The 25,377-nt window shown below is 41.3% G+C and overlaps 1 protein-coding gene and 1 pseudogene across 2 annotated transcripts in view; one reads left to right on the top strand and one right to left on the bottom strand.

Moving 5' to 3' along the window:
- Nucleotides 1–304: 304 nt before the first annotated feature.
- Nucleotides 305–11,860, bottom strand: LOC133072698 (mitochondrial carrier homolog 2-like; annotated as a pseudogene).
- Nucleotides 11,861–13,050: 1,190 nt separating this feature from the next.
- CAV1 (caveolin 1) overlaps nt 13,051–25,377 on the top strand; it is a 33,772-nt gene continuing 21,445 nt past the window's right edge. The window contains exons 1-2 of one of the 2 annotated variants that reach the window (XM_061165313.1): nt 13,051–13,178; nt 14,609–14,773. In XM_061165313.1, coding sequence (XP_061021296.1) covers nt 13,149–13,178; nt 14,609–14,773 — 195 coding nt within the window. In that variant the 5' untranslated portion in view covers nt 13,051–13,148. Of the gene's footprint in view, nt 13,179–13,858; nt 13,878–14,608; nt 14,774–25,377 lie in introns of those variants that run through there. The other variant, XM_061165314.1, reaches the window with a different exon arrangement.

Here is a 25,377-nt window from a genome sequence, read left to right as displayed (position 1 = left end):
GGGATTCCCTGTTAAGTCATCCAGGATGCCTTTCTATTGCTCTTTCCCATTATGATGTACAGGCTCTTCTATGTTCCTATTTTTGAAGGTTTTTCTTCATTCGAGGTTCTTACTCAGGAGAGGACATTTTGGGGAGGGAGCTTTTTAGTTTATTTGCTGACATAGTGTCTGCCATTTTTATTCATTTTCTCAAGATTGACTAATTATTTAAAAAAATATGCCACACTTTATAGAAATCAATACTCTCTTCCATATTTCTGTGCATCTGGGACTATAGAAATGTCACTGCCCTTGCCCCACATCTTCAAATTAACATTCTTGGATCACAACAATAAGTCTTCCCAAAGGGGAACTTCTGGAAAGACATGTTATTTCTTGGCTAATATTTCCCCTTTTTTGTAGCATGCACAAGCCATATAAATAAGAAGTATATATTAGGGGGTAAGGAGGGCATCCATGAGCAATTCCACAGCTGTTGACAGTCATAAGACTAGAGACAAGCATAAAGGAATATGTAAACATACTGGAAAAAAATCATGTGACAACTAGAAACCAACTCTTCATTTCATTCATGGTGGAAAGTCCACTGTCCAACACATGAACACTGATGAGGTAGACCAGTGAGTTACAGAGCCACAAAGAAATGATGTCACCTAGGAAGTGAGGAATAAGATCTGCAAAAAATCCTAGGATGCCCTCTTCCTGGCAGACAATTACTATGGAGTCACAAAATCCACAGTACTTGGATTCTCTCCCACTGAATTGTACCATAGATCTCAGAGTGGTCATGTGAAAGGGATGTGTGATGACAGCAATAGCACAATGCACCATCATCTCTCCAGTTGTCTCCTTATAACTCTGTCAAAGGAAGATGAAACTTCTTTCTCTGTGTTTCCAGATCCTGACTCCTCAACCTTGTTACACTTCTCGTAATTCTGTAAAACTTTATCATGGACCACAGTTCCAAGGATTTCTGAACAGTCTTGGAGTTAAGCCTGTGAACAACCTATGCTTCCCATAGATATTCACAATGTGCTGAGCATAACAAAACAGACCAGGAAGCTGACATACTTGCTGCCCAAAAATATCTGTCCTATTGCTGGAGTTAGAGGCTCATATCCCACCTGGTTGAGCACCTTCACATACACAAGCAGCTGGAACAGAATGGTGAAATCGGAACCAAGTAGCACGTGACTGGCCAAGTCCAACAATATGGCACCGACTGACAGACAGAGCCACCAAGCAACAGAGCCAGCCTGATATCACATGCTAAGGCCACCAGCTTCACTGGCCCAATCTCATACACACCCACATACTCACCAATGTGTGTCTCGCTGCCCAACTTCTGCCTTTTAAAACACATTGAAAAAATAAGCATTTTCAAGTTTCCCCTAGATCACTGCTTTTCAAAGTTTAATGAGCACATGAATAACCTGGATATCTTGTTAAAAAGTGGATTCTGTCTCAGTAAATCTGGAATTGGACCTGAGATTCAGGTTTGGACCTGGATGCTGCAGGTCCTTCTCAGTAGCAGGATCCTAGTCACTAACTTGAGTAAGACATGGAGAGAGGTGAAAATAAAGTAGCTCTCGGTCAGAGGAAAGAATAAATTGAAAGAGAGATTACTTGGCCCTCTGAAAAGATTCTACAGTCTGTCTCATACCTATAACCCCCCTCCATACTATTGCAGGGAGGAAGCCAATTCTGACTCCATGTTGGAAAATGTTTGACTTGCTTTTCATTGCTTTTGTTATTATGAAAGTCACTGAGTCATGTCCGACTCTTTGTGACCCCTTTGGAATTCTCCAGGCCAGAATACTGGAGTGGTTAGCCTTTCCTTTCTCCAGAGGACCTTCCCAACCCAGGGATTGAACCCAGGTCTCCCGCATTGCAGGCAGATTCTTTACCAGCTGAGCCACAAGGAAAGCCCAAGAATACTGGAGTGGGTAACCTATCCCTTCTCCAGTGGATCTTCCCGACCCAGGAATCAAACTGAGGTCTCCTGCATTGCAGGTGGATTCTTTACCAACTGAGCTATCAGGGAAGCCCTGGAAAAAATATTCTCCAAGCCAGAATACTGGAGTGGGTAGCCTTTCCCTTCTCCAGGGATTCTTTCCAACCCAGGGATCAAACCCAGGTCTCCCACATTGCAGGGGGCTTCTTTACCTGCTGAGTCACAAGGGACATGATTATAATCATACTTAATAGCTTGCCTCAGAGGACCCTTCCCCTCTGCTTGACTGTAAGCTAAAGTATCTTTGTTCAGCTCAGATAAATAATTTGTCCCTACCCACCTGCAGATAGAAGAGGTTAATATGCCCTTTCCAAAGGCTGACCATTCCTTTGGAGATGTTTTGCAAGACTGAAGACCCTTGCACTTTACTTCCCCACTGCCTCTCCCTCTCTATTCTGCCTTTTGACTTTAGTTCCTCATTGATTTTCCTCTAACTCTACAGAAGAAGCTGGCATCCAGACTCCTAAAAGATGGTTATTTTGAGGCGCTAGCCTGCCATCTTCTTGGTCTGCCAGCTCCCCAATTAAAGTCTCTTCCTTGCCTCAACACCTCGTCTCTCGGTTTCATTGGCTTGTCCTGTGGCAAGCAGAGTGAGTTCGCACTCGGGAACAATACTAGCTTTAAAACACATTCACATTCCCCCTGAAGTAAGGTAAATTAATTGACAGAAAAGTCAGCAGTGTAGAATTAAACCTATCCTCCAGTATGTACAAAAGCTGATGTTACAATCCCAAATTTTCTCTAGAATTGGTTAAAAAAAAAGAAACAGGAAAAAACCTCAATATGTAAGTAAAAGGAAGTTCTCTATGAAGACCAGACCACTTAATAAATGGCCGATATGAACTGATATGCAGTTTTTAAGAGTGAAGTATTTTATGATTAAGCATCATTGCCTCACAGGGAGTGGCTGTAGACATAAATTTCCCCCAGGTAAAAGCAACTCCTGGTAAATAGTTTATTTACTAGGGAAAGAGCCAAAAGGAAAGAGAGTTTCCTTTGTTAAATAATAGAGCTCTGACTAAGCCAGATGGATTGGTTACAAAACAAAGGGCTTTTGTAAAGGACTCCTCCCAAATATTTACATTAACTTAAGGAAAAAAAAAAAAAAAGAAGTTTTACTGTGTGTATCTCCTTATAAATTCATGGTAATATTTAGGCACTACTATCATTTCTATTCTTTATCATTTCATTATAACTAAAATAAAAAATTAAATTATTTGTTAAAATGTTCTCATATGCTGCTTAAGTATATCATATATAGTATAAGTATATATATAGTATACTATGAAATGCCAAATATCTCAGGTATATATGACATTATATTAAATCATACTATATTACATTTTGTTGTCTTATTAGGTTTTCTGAGAGTTGGTCACACATTGAATAAGATTTATGGAGTTTCCATCTTCCTAAAGGGTGATCAGAATTTTGTTTCACTTGAATAGGAGGAAATGTAGTCATTGTCCACATATCTAAATATTCTACTTCTCTCAACTAGATATAATGTAGTAATCTGGCTCACACCTTGACCCAAAATTTTCTGAAAAATTGCTATGCTTAAGCCTGCAATTAAACAATCCCAATCTTGGATTAGCTAGGATTGCTATTATCATTAATTTTATATTGATATAAATCTACCTAGATGAAAAAAAAAATAAGCCAAGTATTTTTTACATCCCTTCTCACACTTTCTAACTATATTACTCCTTGATTATGCCAGTGTTTGTACTAAGACTTTTCCTCTCTTTAATGAAAGCTAGAAGGATGATTTTAGTAGGGCTATTATAAGCCAATTATTAAACAGTCAAGGTAGCAATTTCATAGCAGTTAGTTTGATTTCTTTTATGGCATCATGATGAAATGATGAGCTGAACCTGGCATTTTAAATGGACTTTAAGCATAAAAAAAGAGAGAACTCAATGTGATTTGTGTTTGCTTACATTTAGTATTGTTAGGTAGTTAGAATAGGAAAAAGGAGTCCAAAATGGTGGTGGCTAAAAGACAAAGGTAAAAGCCTGGGAAAATGGAACAAAAGAAAATCTGAGGACTAGAGTGAGAACCTTGGGTGAAACAAACACGCCCCCTTCCTGGCTAGCCTACCTTGCATAGGGCGGGCTCAGCAGGGAGGAAACAAAATGTATAAAAAGAGGAAGCCAAGACAGATTGAGGCCTCTCCTTTGAGGTCAGCTGGCCCTCACGCCTCGCGGTTGTACTATCCAAGGATATGGTTTTTCCAGTAGTCATGTATGGATGTGAGAGTTGGACTATAAAGAAAGCTGAGCACTGAAGAATTGATGCTTTTGAACTGTGGTATTAGAGAAGACTCTTGAGAGTCCCTTGGACTGCAAGGAGATCCAACCAGTCCATCCTAAAGGACATCAGTTCTGAATGTTCATTGGAAGGACTAACTGACTCATCTGAAAAGATCCTGATGCTGAAAAAGATTGAAGGAAGGAGAAGGGGAAAACAGAGGATGAGATAGTTGAATGGCATCACTGACTCGATGGACATGAATTTGAGTAAACCCCGGGAGTTGGTGATGGACAGGGAGGCCCGGCATGCTACAGTCCATGGGGTCACAAATAGTGGGACATGACTGAGTGACTGAACTGAACTGAACTTGTTTGCCGAATGAAACTCTGAGCTGTAACCAAGCTGTAACACTGGTCCACTGTTTCAAATCTTTGTTGCGGCAAGACAGGACCAAGGAAATTACACACTCTCTCGACAGTATTTTCTCAGTATTTAAATTTACCTATATGCTAACAAATCAGATTGTATTATGATTTTTCTTTTAATGTAATTTATGGAAAAAAAATCAAGGAAAAATTGAATGATAAAAAGAAAAAACAAACCTTTGAATTTTGAATACCTATTCTTAAAGACAAAATTTTGCTGCTCTTTCAAAGAAAAATCATGTTTCATCATATTGAGTTCTGAGGCCAGAGGAATAATAAAGACGATGACAATAAGATGGTCTAATTTTTTGAAGGTAAGGTAGACTCTTAGCTGCCTTGAAAATCATATTCTGCTTTAAGGCAAGAGAATGTGCCTTGTGACCTGCTGGGCCCCTCGATCTGAGGCCCTCTGTCAAGCATCATATTGTGAAATGAAAATATCTCTGGCCATATTAATAAATAAGAAATGTCATAGCCATCAGTGATTTCTGGCTTCCAAATGTGAGTGAGAGCTCCTAAAACTTCAATCCAGGGATGCTGTAATCCCCCATGGTGACTACTGAGGAGCTGAGGGAATTCAAGAAGCAAGGTGAACAAGGATTGGCCCCAAATAGCTGAGGTGTATATGAAAGGAATGAATTCAGTGAGCCCAGAGCCTTTCATCTACCCATTTACATAAGCTAAGTTCCTTAACTTGATACCTGATCTCTTTGATGTTCAGACTGACTTCCCCTCCTGCCTTCTTGGAGAAGTTTTCTCAGAGCTACTGAAATGCTGTCTCCTGGGCTTGGAGTCCTAAACATTCCCACCAAATAAAATAACTCTACTTCCAGGTTGTGACTATATTTTTCAGTCGACAACATTTAAGAAACTTCACATAGAAAATCTGCATTTAACATGAAGATATTTTGTTATTATTATTACAAATGGTTTAATAGATTTTTAAAATAATATATAAAGCTTTCTGAGAATGAAATAAAAGAAGCAAAGGGTATATAGAATTGATGCTTTTGAACTGTGGTGTTGGAGAAGACTCTTAAGAGTCCCTTGGACTGTAAGGAGATCCAACCAGTCCATCCTAAAGGAAATCAGTCCTGAATAGTCATTGGAAGGACTGAGGCTGAAGCTGAAACTCCAATACTTTGGCCACCTGATGCAAAGAACCGACTCATTGGAAAAGACCCTGATGCTGGGAAAGATTGAAGAAAGCAGAAGAAGGGGACGACAGAGGATGAGATGGTTGGATGGCATCACTGACGCGATGGACATGAGTTTGAGCAAGCTCCAGGAGGTGGTGATGGACAGGGAAGCCTGGCGTGCTGCAGTCCATGGGGTCACAAGGAGTCAAACACGACTGAGTGACTGAACTGAACTGAACTGAGAGGGTATATATCATAAATTCGATTAAGACTTGAAAAACTGAAAGCCAAAAGCCAGTCTCTAATGACCACACACAGTTGATGCAGATTTGGGCTCTTCATACCTTGCTGCATTCACACCCTTGCCTTGGCCTCATCTTGGGATTTATCTGCCAGTCCCTTGACTTTGGGTGACTTGCTGTGGCCAACAGAACAGGACAGAAGTGTCAGCACGTCATCTCCAAGTGTAGACTTCTCTAAGTCTTGCATATTTTATCTGACTCTCGTGCCTCTGTTACTTCCTAGAGCCTGAGAAGAACCTGTCCTGACTAACTTGCTGGTCCAAGGATGCCGAGAGGCACACAGAGCAGAGCCAGCACAGACCTGCAGTGGGCAGCAGAGACGCCCCAGCCACCCCAACCTAGACCAGCTGGCACCCAGCCAAATCAACCCGTAGATCTGTGAAAATAAACAGTTTTTCTTCCACTGAGCTTTTATATAAATTATATATTTGGAATTTAAGGGTTTGCTATAATTCAAAAAGACCAGATAGCTTCTCAGTTCAGTTCAGTCACTCAGTCGTGTACAAATCTTTGCGACCCCATGGACTGCAGCACGCCAGACTTCCCTATTCATCACCAACTCTCGGAGCTTGCTCAATCTCATTCTATTGAGTTGGTGATGCCATTCAACCATCTCATCCACTTCTCCTCCTGCCTTCAATCTTTCCCAGCATCAGGGTCTTTTCAAATGAGTCAGTTACTTCTTCCCATCAGGTGGCCAAAGTATTGGAGTTTCAGCTTCAGCCTCAGTCCTTCCAATGACTATTCAGGACTGATTTCCTTTAGGATGGTCTGGTTGGATCTCCTTGCAGTCCAAGGGACTCTCAAGAGTCTTCTCTAACACCACAGTCCAAAAGCAGCAATTCTTCAGTGCTCAGTTTTCTTCCCAGTCCAACTCTCACATCCATACATGACCACTGGAAAAACCATAGCTTTGACTAGACAGATCTAGAGAGATCTTAGATGCTACCAACAATATCTCACCAGGATTATTTTTTCTTCCAGTTTTATTAAGATATAATTTATATACAGCACTATATAAATTTAAGGTATATAGCATAATGATTTGACTTATATACACCGTGAAATGATTATCCCAAAGTTTGAAAGTGAAAGTCACTCAGTTGTGCTAAACTCTTTGCGACCCCATGGACTATAAAGTCTATGGAATTCTCCAGGCCAAAATACTGGAGTGGGTAGGCTTTCCCTTCTCCAGGGGATCTTCCCACCCCAGGGAATGAAACTAGGTCTCCCGAATTTCAAGTGTATTCTTTACCAGCTGAGCCACAAGGGAAGCCCATCCTAAAGTTTAGTAAACGTTGATCATTTAAAACAGATACAAAATTAAAGAAATGGGGGCAGGGGTGAAAAAATTTTCTTTCTGATGAAAGCTCTTAGGATTTACTCTTTCAACAATTTTCATATATAACATATAGCAATGTAAATTACATTTATCACATTGTACATCAGATCTCTATTACTCTTACCTTACAACTAGGAATTTATACCTCCCAACTACCCTCATCTAAATCCCAAGGGAAGGAGGAAAGCTAGTGAATGATGACACTTTTGATATGTTTGTTCTTTTCTGGATGCCCACGGAGCCTTCCCCTACTCCACTTCCCACCATACCTAGGGAAAGATTATTACAACAGAAAAGCAGAGATGAAGAGAGGAGGTTTCTCTTGATTCCAAAAACCTTGGTCTTGGGGGGATTTAGGGCATGAAAAAGAACTGTTGAGTGATATATGAGCAAGACTTCCTGGTCAAGGGAGAGTAAGTTAGGAAAATAAGCAAAGTAATTTTTGACACATGTGCATCTCTAGCATTGACCCAGATGAGGGAGAATCTAAAAGCAGCGGTACTTGTGCTACCTGCTTGAGTAGGGCCCTCTGAGTAGTTCCTTCCAAGTAGTTCCCCTGCACAGTGCAGGTCATTTATTCTGTTCTCCACACCACATTCATCATACAAGGCTCCATGATGCTGCAGCAGGCCTGCTCACTCAGATTTATCAGACTTGCACAGAGCCCCAAGAAAAGGAAAGAAGTATCAAAAAGTGTCTTTAGCCCTAAAGGTCATATTGAATGAGCACGAAAGACATTACAGCAGCATCCCCATCAAACCAGTGACTGAGGACAGACAAGATGATGTACCCATCAGCAGATCCAAGATGTAAAACTAAGGAAGAGACTCTCCTCCACAGACCCACCCTGACAGTCCTTGGCAATAAGCCCCTGGAATTTATATGTAATACAATCTTAACAAAATGGAAGAAACTAGGAACTGACTGAGATGAAGTTTCTGCCACCTGCAGGAATGGGGGTTTGTAAAAGAAATTAAGTTCAGTTATTTAAAAAAGAGAAAGTTTTATCTCACAAAGGACTTCAATAATCTATGTTTTCTACTTTTAAAAATCTGAATCAAACCAGGCAAAACAAAATTATTTCATTGAGCTGATGGTAGGTATTCATTATACTATTTGGTAATCTTAGATGGTTGAACTATTTTACAAAAGAAATATTGCAAAAGAAAATATATTTATTCCAGTCCTGAATCTATGGACTGAAATTTGCCTCCTGAACCCTAGCATCTGTTATGATTTAGGCAGTATCCTCAGTGCTTTTAAGTGATTCACTCATTGAATGTTCATGGCACTCCTCTTGGGTAGATGGCAATTATATTTTCCATTTTACAAATAAAGAAAGGAAAGCTAATTTAAAGAAACAGTATAAAAAGAACACTTTCTTAGCCATCTTGATCAGATTTTTAAGATGTAGAAATAGTTGTCTTTTTTTAAGAAAATAAATAGAAAGAAATCATTTAAGAGAGTCAAAATGAAAAGACTGAAACAGGAAGATTCCAGTGAGGGCTTCAAACCAGCACAGGAACAGGAAGGGATTGGGTAATGAGGCAAAGTCTTCTCTAGAAAGTGACTTTTTTCCATCTATAAAATGAAAGGTATAGAAGAAGTTACAGCAGGTAAGGGAAGAAGGCTTCAGTGGGTTCTGGTGTATGAGGGTGAATAGGGAAAGGTATGAGAGGTGGTGGTGGTGCAAACAGGGTAAATACTCAGCGGAAATACAAGCTGTAAAAACACTGGCATTTATGTGCTTGTATATAAATAGTCACTGCTCTAAAATGTACTCCCTCCCCTCTTGTCCTTCTCCCAAGGGCCCCCAAATCCTACTGAGACAGCAGCTAGCCAGCAGGACGCGAAGGCAAAGCTCCCGGGCTGGGACCGGGCCTGGAATGACTCCTCAGTGGCTTTGCATACTGGTTACTAAATTGTTTCTATACCACACCTAGTGATAATCCTTATTATAATCCAAGCTATACTCTTTTTGAACTCATCAACAAAGGCACATTTGGGCAGTCTCAACTTTCTGTGTGTTAAGAAATCTTGGAAAGATGACTGCATTTTCAAACCTTCATATCATTATAAGTGGTCAAACCTTAGACTCCTAATCCTGGAGTAGGAATCAGATGAAGCCAGCTGAGAGCATGAAGAGGACCAGGGAGGTGAGGATGAGAAGAGGAAGCTGTGCGAAGGGGTTTAGGAGGCCGAGAGAAGGGGGTGAGAGAACAATGAACCTCACAGTCTTACCCTCACGCACCACTTACGAATCCCACACCCCACAAGATGTTAACAGGTACCATAGTTATTTACCAACTTTAAAATGTTTCATTGCCCCACAAAACTCCTTAAGGTCATTTTCTTGTCTTTAAACTTCAGTTTTTCCATTTCGAAGATGGCTAGTTTGATGATCTACATCCTTTTTAGTTCTCTATACAGTAACACTGAATGCATGAGCTGATCTTTAAGACAGCTTCTTATTAAAAAAAAGAAAGAAAGAAAGAAAGAAAAAGTCTCCATTTACCTATTTTTTTTCCTAGTCAATGATTTAGAGAAGTTATTAACCTGCCTCTAAGCCTAAAGTTATCTGTGTTGGTATCAAAGAAAAAAAATATATTTTTTAACATGATTATTCATTTCAATCTTGTACTCTGCTAACAATGTCATACTTCATCTTTTCTCTATATCTCATAAAGTTGGATGCAGCCAATTATCCAAATCAGCTATTATAACCAGAATATGATCTGTTTCTCTTTGGTGCCAGCTTCTTGTTGGGGCAGGTTATTGAAGAATTTGTGGTTTTTCCTCTCATTAGGAATTCATTTTGGCCTTGAAGACATTTCACTGATCATTGTGATTCTATGTGCTACGCTGACTTTGGGGTGGAATCCCCAGGGAGGCTGCTTTCCCTGCTTTAAGTGCTAGTTAAGCATTCACTCAGGCCTCCCCACAAAGTCCATTCCTTGCTGGAATGCAGGACATGCTGTCTCCCTGTTCCTGTTGACTTTTTTCACAGTCAAGATTACTCATCGCAGCTGAAGACTGGATAACAATAGATGGGAAACAGCTTCCACATTTTTCCATAGAACAAAACTCAACTGCTTTGCAGCCAACATTTACGAAGGAGTGTTTCAGAGAAGAAGCCAGTTCTGACCCTGCTGCAGAGAAGAAGCCAATTCTGACTCCATTTTGAAAACTGTTTGACTTGCTTTTCATTGCTTTTGTTATTATAATCATACACAAGGGCTTGCTTCAAAGGACCCTACCCCTCTGCCTGAAACTAAAGTGCCTTTGTTAAATTCATAGATAATCTGACCCTGCCCACCTGTGAATAGAAGAGATTAACACACCCCTTCCAAAGGCTGGCCATTCCCTGGAGTTGTTTTGCAAGACTGAAGACCCGTGAACTTTTCTTCCCCACTGTCTCTCCCTCTCTTTTCTGCCTTTTGGTTTTAGTTCCTCTTTACTTCTTTCTCTCTGACTCTACAAAAGAACCTGGCATCCAGACCCCAACAAGATGGTTATTTTGCGGCACTAGCCTGCCATCTTCTCCATCAGTTGGCTCCCCGAATAAAGTCCCTTCCTTGTCCTAACCGCTAGTTTCTCAGATTTATTGGCCTACAGTGCAGGGAGCAGAATGAATTCATACTTGGTAACAGGAGGAGTCAGAGGAACAGTAATCTTTCAGCAATTATTAGAGGGAGACTAGGCACTACACAGGGCTTCCCGCGTAGCCCAGCTGGTAAACTGCAATGCCGCTGGCCTCTGTTGGAGTCCTGGGTCAGGAAGTCCCCTAGAGAAGGGATAGGCCACCTACTCCAGTATTCTTGTGCTTCCCTCGTGGCTCAGATGGATGTGGGAGACCTGGGTTCCATCCCTGGGTTGGGAAGATCCCGTGGAGGAGGGCATGGCAACCCACTCCAATATTCTTGCCTGGAGAATCCCATGGACAGAGGAGGTTGCAAAGAGTCAGACATGACTGAGTGACTAAACGCACACACAGGCACTACGCAACACACTGACCCTGACACACACACCCCCTCCCCCGCCCCTTTGCTAGAATATCTTGTTTGTTAACATGTAATCTGCTCAAAGCATTTAGAAGTAAAATTAAAAACTCAACTTTGGGAAGATCTTTAGTATTCTAATGATGACTAGTCAGCATAATTAGTCATGCCAACATTTGTGACACTTCTCCTCCCTTATAGTTGAAATTTATCTTTTCTTAAAAAAGTATACTGCCTTTCTGCCATCAACAATAACAAAAGCCTGTGCTTTTGTTATAAAGGGAATGAAACACATTCCCTTTATGTGTTTGCTTTCTCTTCACCTCCATAATCTACTCTAGGAGTTCCATCCTCTATTTCTCCTTCTCCTCCTTTTGTGCCCATATTCCCTTTTCTAGACTGCCATGTATTCTATGCCATTTCTGGTATAGTCCTAACTTTTTCAAGTCATAATCTGACTTTTGATAGCATGTGGAACATAATGCAAAATGTCCTTTCCATTTTTGGAGAGTGAATTTCCTAACAATAATAAATGAACTTGTTATTGTCCTAAAGTAAAAAGACTGATTATCACTCAATTCATCTTGTGCTGATTTATAATAAGGTAAAGAGAGAAGCTCCCAATTTAGGAAGTTTCTTAGATAAGATATTTTAACTTCTAACAACTTTTTAAAATTTCTAATAAATTACTGAAAAAACCAAGCCTCCTTTAACTCACAGTCAAGTACTTTAAAAAAATGTCTGGAAAACTTGAAACTCCAATTACATAGCTGTACAATTGTAAATATTTTATGTATGTTGTAAATATGGCATAACCTATTGGCACAGATTTCCTTTGTTCCAGGGGAAAAAAAAAGTAATAAAATTATAGAAATGTTAAACATTTTTATTTCTTATTTCAAATTCAAAGCATTTGGGAGATATTTCAGAAGCAGTTGGTAAACGTTAAATTCTGCAGGCCTGTTTTTCCAAGTTTCCATTCACACAGACTAGATGTAAACCAGTGTCACCAAAAGCACACCACACACGCACCCACACAGATTCCTTCCTTGTGTTTAGATATGAAATACACCTAAAGATTCTGGGTCACTTTTCATCCCTTCCTCTGTAAAACTGGGAGATAGTTGTATCTTAGGCAGCAATGGAACTTGAGCGATGGGAAGAAACGGCTTAAAACAAGGCAGAATTCTTTCTGAAGCTCGGTTGCCCATACTGGGCATCACCGCACACGGTCTTCGTCTCCCTCCTCCCGTCCCCACCCTGCTGGGATGATGCACTGCGAAAACATTAGCTCTCCCCAGTACGCCTCTCAGTGGCTTATAGCTGAGAAAATGTTGCCCCAGGTTTAAAATATCTGCCCAAGGAGCCCAGCGCGCGGTGAAACGCTTTCTCATTGCTCTTCACTCCCTGCGGGCTCTCCCCGCCCCCTGCTGCCATAACCTTGGGGATGTGCCTAGACCCGGCTCAGCGCACATCCCGGCCAACCGCGAGCAGAACAAACCCTTGGCTGAGAGCCAGGAGGCTCCCTCCCAGCCACCGCCCCCCCCCCCCCCCCCCCGCCCCAGCGCCTGTTTTTTTTCCCCCCATACAATACAAGATCTTCCTTCCTCAGTTCCCTTAAATCACAGCCCAGGGAAATCTACCCAGAGCCTTCAACCAGCCACGAGCCAGAATGTCGGGGGGCAAATACGTAGACTCAGAGGTACGCTTGGGTGGGTGCGCTCCGGGACGGGGCGCGCAAGGAGTGCTGCTTCTGCTATCTCCCACTCTAAATATTCTGACTGCTTTGCTCGCCCCAGCCCTCTCTCGACGTTGGAGCACTCCTCTGGCTCTGGCATTGCTGAGGAATGGGCTTGGGCGGGGAGGTGAAGAGGAGGCAGGAATGTTTCATGTTTCCCTATTAGGAACGGGGCCAAGCGAGCCTAGGGGCCTAAGTCGCGGAAAGAGGGGATCGTCGGGGTCCTGAAGTTGGGTTGGTCGACTGAGGGCGCGTTTCTGAACGGCTTAGGGGTACTGCCTTATTGAGAGACCCCCATGGTCCGGCCCCTGTCTGCTGGGAGGTGGAGAGCTAGAGTGCAGGGTGGGAACTCATTCACTCGCAGTCTTGGGGACAGTCCCCACGACTCCCCACCAGGCGCCTCAACCAGCTGGCCGGGGCGGCGGCGCGCGTCATGTTTGCACTTTCCAAAGCTCTTGGGCCACCTCTAGAACTTTTCCTGCATCTCGGCGCCTGGCAGGGGTGCTTGGATAAAGCACCCTCCTCCTAACTACCACTCCCCCCACCCCCCACCTTCCTACCACCTCCCGGCGCTCGGGCTCCGCCTGGGTGTGGAAACCTAGTTTTCCCAAACGCAGCCACCGCCGTTCAGCCACCGGCCAGGGGTCTGGGAGTGACCTAAGGGTGGGTCGGAGGAGTTGTGCAGGTGGAATATCGTTCTAGACAGTATAGGGGGTCTGACACTTGGCTCGATCCAAAGATAGGAGATGCTGGCTTGTGTGCACCGGGGGGAGGGGGGTGTAAGGGTAGCTGTGCAGAGACAGAAACCGCAGAGGGAGGGTGGAGGACGCAGGCAGGTGCAAAGGATACTTGGCCAGAAAGGAACGAAAATGGGAACACCGCGTGGGTCGGGGGGGTTCAAGCTGGATCTTAAGGATGAAGTTAGAAGGAATTATGGAGAGAAGGGAAATAGGGACCAGGGACTGGAGCAGGTGAAGAGCTGGGGAGAGGGTGGCCTGGCGGAGAGAGGGTCTGGATAAAAGTCGGAAGTCGGATCTGCTCCCCTGTGGGGGTCTCCGCGGGATTCAGCCGGTTGGGAGTGAGTTGGGCTGGGGCCGGGTGGACCGCGCTGCGGGGTTTGCCCTGACCCCTGGCGGTGGCGGGCGGGGGAGGCAGGAGCTCCCAGCCTGGTACCGAGGGGTGTGGTGTCCTCTCCCCGATCCTCTTAAAAAGCTTGCGGCGCCAAGGAGTTTACTGTGCGCGGAGCCACCGCTTCGCAATCGGTTAGTTCGATTTTGAGCCTCGAGGTTTGCCTCGCTGCCAGGCTAACTTTCCTGACTGCGGATTTTTCTTTTTGAAATCTCCTTCCCACCGCCGGTGCCACCCTCTCCCTCCGGGCCGTCTGCCCTCTGCAGGGACATCTCTACACTGTTCCCATCCGGGAACAGGGCAACATCTACAAGCCCAACAACAAGGCCATGGCCGAGGAGATGAACGAGAAGCAAGTGTACGACGCGCACACCAAGGAGATAGACCTGGTCAACCGCGACCCCAAGCATCTCAACGACGACGTGGTCAAGGTAAGGTGAGGCGGCCAGCAAGGAAGGGATGTGCCCCGAGGAGGCGCTGACAGGGCGGGACAGCTCTCCTCTGTCAGGAAGGCAGCCTGTGTTTCTTTCCCTGTCTTTGCCACACACTCACCATTTTCTGGGGCTTGATGTGCGGGAACCGCGGTCGTCAGAAATGTCACATCTCCCCTACCCGCTCCTGCCAGTTAGTTCAGCTGGAATTTAGCTAACTTGAGTTTTGTAGGAGTTCATATAACTGCACCCTTCTCCTGGCATATGAACCTCCAGGTCTCAGTAACAGACAGCCCTGTACCCCTTGAGAGCGGGAGGTCTTTACTCTGCAGGTCATCAGTGAAGCGTGGTGCTCCACTGCATATAGAATTAATAAGCAGTGAGATTGTTTTGTAAGGTCTTATGCCAAAGGTAACAACTGGAGTACTAAGGGGGCAGGTTCCCCCGGTTAAAATTAAAATAACCTGAAATAATTTTCTTAAAAATATGGATGGAAATGCTCCTGACTAAAGATGAAATATGTGTGTGTGCATATGTATGCAGAATAGAATCAAATATTTAATATTTATAAGAAGGGTATTGGAAAAAACATGGTGTTTGTGGTACACAGCTAAGCATATTTACACAACCAAAAATAATATGTCTTTTGATTGCTCCTATAGACCTCTAGTTAGTTATGGAGAGTTGCTTCTTGAGCTTATGGGACATTCAGGTTGGAGTTCCTTTTTATATTTCCAGGATGTGCTTGGTGAGATTAAAAACATTAATTGAATGGGTATTGGCTAAACTTAGATCTGACTGGGTGGTCAGTTTTTAATTATCATTGTGTTATTCAACTTTGACCCTTTTAGTAAATTTTATCAGAGGAATTTGTTGCTTGAACCCATCTTGATTGGGAAATCATAGGCCTGAGCCATCCTTGGCAGAGGGTTTTCTTTTAGGAAAAGGGAAGGTCAAGGGAATTCCTGGCCCTTCACCAGATTAAAGTGCAAAGACCCCTGGGGCAGCCAATGGGGTGGATGAGCAGTTTCCACCTACCCAGCATCCTATCCAGGATGGGAGGAGCCATAGTTCAGAGACTGTTCACATTTATGAATAATATATTTCAAAAAGGGGAACAATTTAATCTGTAACTGGAAGGAAAACGGAACAGTCAGAATTGAGTCTCTTGGCTTGCTGGTGGAGGAAAAACGAGAATTGGAGCCTTAACAGACTTTTCTACAAGCCAGATTATGGAATACTTAAAAGCAACAGCAACAACAAAAGTAGTTTATAAATTGGAAATTAGAATTGCTGAAAACTATTTATTAAAAACATTACCTTAAAGGAGCAAAGGGCATTTTTGCTTGTTTCCCTTCTCATGTAGCTTTGAACAAGAAGGAAAAGTGTCAGGAAAAGATCTCAGCCTCCCTGTTGTTCCCCTGCAGTGTGAGAGGTATGCCTGGAGCAAGAGAACCTCCCAGGATGAGTCAGAGAGGCCAGTAGTGTGGATGTGGGTCTCTACACATAGCATGACTAAGTTGAGAAAGGCCCCACTGGGAAAAGAGACTTCAACACAGATGGAAAAAAGGCATAACAGGCTTAGTGGAAATAGCAGTTTACAAAACAGCATTTCAAAGAGCAAGTGTGGGGATCTTCATATTAAAGAAATTAAAAGGAGGAGCTAGAGCAAGCTTCTGATGGCCTAGAGAAAGCAAATCCCACCCACTCGCTCATAGAACTATGAGCAAAACAAGACAATCAGACAGAAAAATCAACCTTGAGAAGAATTTCGTACGCCCACTTACTTAGAGGTCTTGCTTAAAGAGGCCTTTCAAGAATGCCCTGCAAAGAAAGACCCAAAGAGTACCATCTGCCAGTAGGGCTGGGAAAGGGGGCCTATGCCCAGTGTAGACGCCTATCTTATATTTTTTTTCTTTGAGTCCAATCATAAATGTAAGGATAGAAACAGTGATCATTCTCTCCATGTTACCATGACAATAAATAATAAATCTGCAAATTTTACTTTTGACAATATATATTTCTTAAAATAATAAAGCACTCAAAGCTTCACTCTTAATGCCTGGTAACTTAAAATTTCATAAAGAAATGGTGGTCAAATGAATGTACTGTTAGAGCTACCCAGTCAGGTAAGAAAAAGTCTATTCTAAAAGCAAGCAGCTCTGTAAAAGCTGCCAATTCTATCCAATACTATAGTCACTAGCCACTTGTGACTATTTTCATTTAAATTACAAGTAATTGGCATTAAATGCAATTTAAAATACAGTTCTTCAGTCACACTAGCTACATCTTGGGTTCTCAACACTTAAGATTAGTAGCTACCATATTGGATAGCACAGATATAGAATATTTCCACCTTCATGGAAATTACTATTGGACAGCACCAGACTCTTCTCTTTATGTTAAAAATGTCCCCATACCAAGGTTAGAAACTTGTAGATGGAGAAGAAATGAAACATAGTTGTAAGTGTAAGGAGCAGCCCAGTGTGTCTCCACAGTATCCTTTAATCTCATAAAACAGCTATTTAGGGTAGAGAAGAAAACTCAAAAGCTAGAGGTGCCATGAATTTATATTCATGAAGGTGGAGTATTATTACCTATTCCACTGCTGATAATGACATAAGTTAGACTACAATTTAGTTCCAATAAAACTGGTTTCTTCTTTCACTAAAGGTTTGTTGTACCATATTATAAGATGTCTGTATAGGTATTTATCCCAAAAAAAGTCAGTTACAGATTATTTTAAAAATTTCCTCTAATTAAAATGGTCATACCTTCACACTCTCCATTCTCCCTCTGAGATTTCTGTCTTCTTCATTTATATGTTTACTGTGTACTATTTTGATTTTCAAATAAAGAAAATGGCTTCAGATTTATTACTCTGGTATCACAATAGCCACTGATCAATTTATTAAATTCCTAACATATGCTAGAATAGACACTGTGCTATGTTCTACAAGGGTAATTCCTAAAATAAGCCCTAGCAATCACAAAGATTAGAGTTTATGAAGATGAGATGCATATAGATTAAAAATACACACATACACACATATACACTATCACAACAGTAAGTCACTGCCAAATGTTAACTAATTGGTCCTTTTTTTTTTCACTTTGACTGCCAGGAAACATATAACTAGATTTTAAGTTTCATTAATACATGTTACTTATCCTCTCACATATAGTTTTGAATTTTCACTTTTTCAACTGGCATGTTGTTTTACGTGCCCTCTGTTGTAATGCTTCTCATCATCATTTTGGAAAGAGACCAGATATATACTATAATAAGAGCTTCCCAGGTGGTTCAGTGGTAAGGAACCTGCCTGCCAATGCAGGAGACATAGAGACTTGGGTTCAATTCCTGGGTCGGGAAGAACCCCTGGAGGAGGGCATGGCAACCCACTCCAATCTGCTTGCCTGGAGAATCCCCTGGACAGAGGAGCCTGGCAGGCTATAGTCCACGGGGTCGCAAAGAGTCGGACACAACTGAAGGGACTTAGCATGCACTCACAATACTATAATAAATTAAAAGAAAATAGTATTGAGCATTGCATAATAAAAAAGTTTATTTAAAAGTGAATCATATCAGTTATCTTGATCTTAGTAATAATTCTGCAATATGGATGTATACCAAGTTATCATGTTGTACACTTTAAATATTATATTTGTCAATTATTCCTCAGTAAAGTTTTTTTAAAAGTTTCTTAAAAAGTGAATGGACCTGATACTGTTAGGGAGGCCCTACTTGGATAGGGCAATAAGGTGAGAGAGGAAGGATATATTATAGAAAGTTTAATGGAGAAGGGCATGAAGGAGATACAATCTGAGTTGGGTCATAATGGACAGATGGAATTCAAATAGCTGAGAAAATTACAGGAGAACATTCTTAATGAAAAGGCACAGAAATGGGAATGTCCCACACAAGACATAAGTCTAGGAGGTTTAGTCGCCCATTTTGACTGACATTAGAGTTCATATGGCATAGTCACAGGTCATAATGAGGAAAACACTGAGTGTGGCCAGATGATAGAGTCCTAAGTCCAGCATTCCTGATAAGTTTAAACTGTATTATGTCAGCAGCGGGAAGCCAAGAAAACTTCAAGCTTGGGATGACAAGATGAAGGTGGGGCTTTTTGGAAAATGACTGGTGGAGGTACGAGATGTAATAAAAAGGTAGCCAGTCTGGATGAGGAGCAGTTATGATGTAACTGCATCACAGTCCAGACATGAAATGAGAAGAACAGTTATGTGGTGGCATTGGAATAAAACCACATAAGCACAAAAGGACAGAATTTTAGAAATAGAAGAGAATGTAATGGTTATCAAGTTAACCTCCAATTCCTTTTTTTTCCTTTAACATTAAGAGAAATTTAAGGGTTAAGAAAGGTTAAATTTTTATACACATGTTCACATGGTTACTGTACAAAAACAGATATTTTCAAATATCATAAGGGATGAATAGATAAGATTATGTGATTAGTGTCATTAAAGGAGAATTCTGAGCCTAGCTCTGAGACAAATCAAGACATCTTAGAGGAGATATTTTTGAAAATAAAAATAATGCATTTATAACTTTCTTTTCTAAAATTTTAATGTAATATTAGTAAATATACACAGATATAACGTTTTCTTTAGCAATCAAGGAAAAAGCATACAAATGGTAATCAAGACCAGTTTTGGATTCAAAATAATAGCCTAAAGCCACCATGATCCCTTTCAACTATAAAGCATTTTAGAGCCATTAGTGATTAATATCAATATAACCAATTTTAAATTTTATGTTTGCTTACTATACTTATAGTCAGAGCACAAGATTTAAAAGATCAGATTGACCCAAAGCATTCAGCACCATATTAATAGTCTCTTCTGTTGGAACTGGTATTGGTTTTGTTTGTTTATTTGTTTAGGAGATAGGCACACAAGATGGTTATTAATACTCTACCACATGTAAGATCATGCATGGCATTCAGAATCCCCAGTTTGTAAAAGAGCACTGTGGTCGTGTTTGGTGGGAAATTATTCTCACATCACTGAGCAAATAATGATATTAAAATGGGAGACATTATTCGTTCATAACCATCTGAAATATTTTCAAGTTTAGTCAACAATGATATACATTTTAAATGCTTATTAAAATAAAGTGTTATTTTTTTTCTTTCTCAACCTCATAATTTCAGTCAAAAATTATTGAAGCATTAGCTCAACTTTGGTTCAAACTGAATAAACTTTCATATTATTTATTAAAATTTAAGACAAAATATACCAAATATTCTTGAATTATTAAAAAGTTCATGATGTGGGGTTTTCTTCCAATTAATAGCAGTGTTGGCTACATTTTAAAGTGACTTGAAGTAAGAGCAGCTGCAAGAGTAAGCAGCATCTGGAAAGTTCAGTAATTTATAAACCCACCTGCTCATGCATTCTGCCCATTCACGTTCATAAAATAGCACTTTCATATTCCACATGAAACTGCTTTTTGGTTTGCCCTACTTTTAAGCATAAGTTATCATCTTCTATGATGAAATGTTTAGAGTGAGCTGGTCCCTAGATGAAGAGGGCTGTGTGCCCTGAACTATGGGGTCCTGGACTCTTTTGTGATTCTCCTGGCCAAATTTGCAGTGGGAAAAGGGTAGGGCTGCTCTTTTCATATGAAGATGGTTTAGACCAAGAAATTCACTCTCTTCTTCCACTTTTCCGACCTCATATATTTATTTATTTATTTATATATATATAAATCTAAGTTACTATAGTAAGGCCCTAGAGAAAAAGATTTGCATACTATACTTCTGTTAAAAGAAGTTTTTATTTAACAAAAAAAAAGCCTTCAGCCCCTAAAAATATGCTTAACCATCAGCCTCTAGAAATATGCTTAACCATCAGCCACTAGAAATATGTTTAACCATAGGTGCTCAGAGGCACCTTGACAATAGAAAGAGTATTGTGTCAGGAAAGTACATTTTTGAGACTTTGATAACTTTATTTTTTAAAACTTGAACATAATGATTCTTAAATATATTAGACACAAAATTCTGTTTCTTTAAAAATCAAGAAAAGGCATGCACACAATAATCAGGTCAGTGTTGGTTTTAACCTAAAGACCAAATGCTTTTGCGGTCTCCATCAACTGGAAAGTGTCTTATCCCATTAGTGTGGGACTGAACACCAAGGAAGAGGGGAAGTTATGTCAGGACAACGGGTTTCTCAGCCTCAGCAGTCCCCAAGAGTGGAACTTAGAAACAAAGAGCAAACTTGTTTGATTAATGAAAGCTAGTAAACCCCAGCCCTAACAATACTTTAGCAAAGCTATTTTACGTATCTATGCTTCAGTTTCTCTAACTATAAAGAAAAGAATGAGAGTCATTCTCATATAACAGCATTCCTCCCTCAAACCCATTTATCTTTCAATAAATGACTATTATATACCTACTATTTTGCACTGCACATTACGGTTGGTTGGAACAAAACTAGACAGGAGCACGGCCCACAGAGTTTTTGACTATCTCCTTTGACTATCTCTCTTCACACAGTTTCCTTTGAAAACTTTTGCTGAAATACCTTTACCAAATTCTACTGTCTGTTAAAATCTTAAAACCTTCAGGACTTTCTTTTTTAAATGCCTCATCAATAATGCTTCAGATTATTCCTGAGCCAGTAAATAAGACTAGGGGAAAATAAGGAGCATATATTTTTTAAAACAATTTGCCCTTGTTTAGGTCCTATAAAAATTGTAACTAACTTATTATAGAAAATATTTCAGTTCTCTAATATTCTCTCTTCCCATATTAGTGCTGAACCTTTAATCTTTCTATTGAAAACTTAAAATTTCCAACCTTTTAAAAACCTCATTGCCTCTTTGCAAACCCAAGAGGGCTTTCATATTCACCTGGGCATCAGAGTCATCACAGGAGTTTTTAAAAATACAGATACCTGGACCCACTACAGAGCTACTAAATTAAGAGTATATAGGAATAAGGCCTAAACTAGGGGCTCTTGGCTCCCTGGATTGTGAAGTCAAGTTTAGAAATGATTGTACCCAAGGTCAGCTTAAAGATATACACCTGGATGTTATTATCCTAAGAGAACAGTCACACTGTGTAGTCTAGATGTTCTCCCTGCCAGAATACTTGAAGGTTGCATGCATGTGTGCTAAGTAGCTCAGTTGTATCTGATTCTTTGCGACCCCTGCTAGGCTCCTCTCTCCATGGGATTCTCCAGGCAAGAATACTGGAGTGGGTTGCCATGCCCTCCTCCAGGGGGTCTTTCCAACCCAGAGATTGATTCTCAGCCCCTGCGTCTCTTATGTCTCCTGCACTAGCAGGTGGGTTCTTCACCTCTAGTGCCACCTGGAAGCCCCACTTGAAGGTTAGGCCAGTTTAAATCAGGGAGTTTTGAAACACCATAGACAGTTCCCAAATCAGCCTTGCTTAACGGTCCTCCATCCCTTGAGGCCACTTGGGCTTACAACCAACTGCAAGCTTAGAGCCTCAGGGTGACCTAGGGTTGGGGTAGCCATATGTTCTAGGTTGTCCCATGCCCCTGAGTAACTATTAACACTGCCCTTTTCATGCTCAGAAGTGTCCCAGTTTGGAAGAAAAAGTATATGCTCATGAGTGAATTGGCAATGACCTGTAACTGATTCCTATACCTGGAATTCACCAGAAGTCCCTGCTTACATTATTTTTTTAGCAAATGGGCAAAATTTCCACGTTCTAGGAATGTCATGCTTTTCGTTCCTCTCCATTCTCCAGTGTTACCTTTCTCTTACCTTCACTGGGCCATCAAGCTGCACTCTAACTTGGGGAACATGCTCTTAAGTACCAATATACTCTACCCTCAGACCTTAAGTTTCTTTCCCTGCAACACAGGGTTAATAAACCAACATCCTTCCATCACATGTTTTGTCAGCTACTCAATCAAAGAGTAGCAGCAGCAGCATCAATCAAAGATTTAAATGTTTAAAATAGTTTTGATTTTTTTCATTCAGTCCAGGAAACATAAAATGGCGTGCTTTCATATGAGCCATTGTTTAGGGTGGGGGAAGTGCTTTTAATTTTGTCCTAAAGGAAATCTGCATGATCCATGTACTGTGCAACTACCAAGGGAATTTAATTGGTAGAACAGATTTACACCTGCACATAATACATATTTCCTGCCTCTCCTATGTTAATGTTTTAGATATAAAATACATTTTGTTTTCTTTATTGAGCCTTGAGAAGACGTCTCTTGTCGGTCATTATTTCATAGCAGGGGAAGTACATGTTCCTAAACAACTGAACTTCCCCTTAGTCATCGTTAGCTATTTAGGTAATGAAGAGCAAGTCATTTTTAATTTTTATAAGACTTAAGTGTTGGTAGTGTATATATGTGCTTAATATATTAGAGCAATTTAAAAGTGAAATTTTTAAAAATGCATTCAGTATATAAACCTTTCTTGAGCCCAGCGGCAAGGGCATTATAATACACATAGACATCGATCTATTCTATGTAAAAAGATAAACTGCATCCAGAGACCGCACTAGGTCATCTCACTGATGTAGGCATCAAACACAATTTCTCATTTATAATGAAGAACTGAAAAAGATGTTGACTTCTGAACCCAAGTAGTGAGAAACTAGGAAATTGGGAGGGAAGGAAATAAAGATAAAGAAAGGACAACAAGGCCCCTTCTCCCTGCCCTGCCACTCACTCTCTGCTGGACTAGGTTTTACATATGCCAACTCCAGGACCTGCCACATCCATTGCTTTGCATAGTGCTGGCATATCTAATGACATGATCAGGTCCAGGCACTGACTATTAATTCTCAGCCCCTGCCCCCAAGGGGTTTAGAGGTTATCAGGAAAGCACAGATGCAAACAAATAGTGTGGTCACTGTAACTTGGAGATGGCCTGTAGCTGGGCACAAAGCAGAGAGTTCTCAACAATCTCTAAAGCTAAACACACGTGGCAGGAAATGATTGCCACCGGAGGGAGCAGCAGGAGCAAAGGTATGCAGGCCTGAGGGCACCTAGCATGTTTTGGGCACCAGTGGCAGGTCAGTGTAGCCAGAGCAAGGGATCCAAGCAGGAGCCAGGTCAGCAAGGCCTTCTGTGCTCAGCCAGAGCATTTGTTCCTTTGCAGTCCACAGCAGCCCACACAGGTGTTTTCAGGCCAGGAAGTGACCTGATGAGGTGAGACCTCTGTTAATAGAAAGGGCTAACTTCAGTGCAACTGGGCAAACCAAGGGATGCCAGATGTACAGGTGGTAGTAAAATAGGCATGGAGAGCTTTCTCCAGTACTTCCTGTAGGCTAGCTTGCTGGCAAAGATTATTTTACTTACTCTTCCAATGGCCCTTTGAGGAGGTAGTATTATTTTCAGTTATATTCACCTGGCAGATAAGCAAATTCAGGTCTAACCATTTGCTCAGGATTTCATAGGTAGGAAATATTACTCTCGGAATCTGAACCCAGACTTCAGGACCTGGGTTCTCAACCACTGTGCCCCAGTGCCTCTCTGTAATAGATCACCATCTAAGCAGACAGTGGTGTCTCCACAGCAAGGAAAGACATGACCGTGTTCTCATAGCGGCTGAGCAGCATTTGGCAGGGGGGAATCCAGACATGGTCTATTTGTGAAGTGACAGGCCTACAGTTCTAAGGTCAACCTTTAGATCCTGGTAGGTGAGTTGGGGGAGGAGGAGAAAGGACCAATGTAAAGACCAAGATAAAACCAATATGCAAGGTGGGCAAGCAAGCTCCCAACAAGGCAGCAAAGGTCAAATCCCAAAGACAGAAGTGGGGTGAAAAGTAGGGATGTGTCCCAGTGATTAGAAGTGGAATACACGTTTGGGATGAGACAAGCTTCAACGCTAGCTTGTGTTGAATTACCTGAACCTTTAGAGCACCCTGACTGCCCAGGTTGGCCATAGCTCCTGGGCTGTAGCTGATCCTGCCTGGATGTGCAGGGAGGGGTAGGTGTGAGTAAATGAAGCAGGTCCTGACATGCACTTTGCATTTAACAGCTTCATTTAAGGTTCTCAGTTTGTCTGCTCAGCTTCTACAGATATTCGTGCCATTATAGAAATACATTGTAAAAATAAGAAACAGTTGAGAAAACTCCTAGGTTTTATGCTGGTGGGAGAATGCCTATTTAATCCTGAAAGAAATTTCTCTGAGACTTCCTCTCTGGTAATTACGTAATTGTTCTCAAAAACAAATACCAGAAGTAAGGAACAGACTTAATAGTGCATTTTAGAAGGCAGCATTAATCTCTCAGAAAAACAATTAAAATGTTCTGTCAATCATAGCTCACTGTTTGCCTTTTCTATATTATTAGCAATAATATATATACAGCTGGAAATGGGCATACCAAGACATGTTCAGGAAATGGAACTGCATTCATTGGAGTTCATTGCCAGTTATTTTGGATGGTCAACAGATCCCTATTTCTCACGTGTTCTTAGTGTCAGCCTTATTATTAATATGTAGGGAGAAATTGTCTAAAACAGTTAACAACCACCAGTTCACCAAAATATTTTGGGTAAACCTTTCTCTTATTCTAGCTATAAAGGTAGGAATGAGAGTCATTCTCAGATAAAGTGATCCCAGAAAGTCCATTCAGAAGAT

This window comes from Dama dama, chromosome 18, assembly GCF_033118175.1.
Source record: "Dama dama isolate Ldn47 chromosome 18, ASM3311817v1, whole genome shotgun sequence".
Classification (NCBI taxonomy): Eukaryota; Metazoa; Chordata; class Mammalia; order Artiodactyla; family Cervidae; genus Dama; species Dama dama.
The sequence above is the reverse complement of the archived record's forward strand: the minus strand, read 5'-3'. Positions and strand labels throughout refer to the sequence as shown.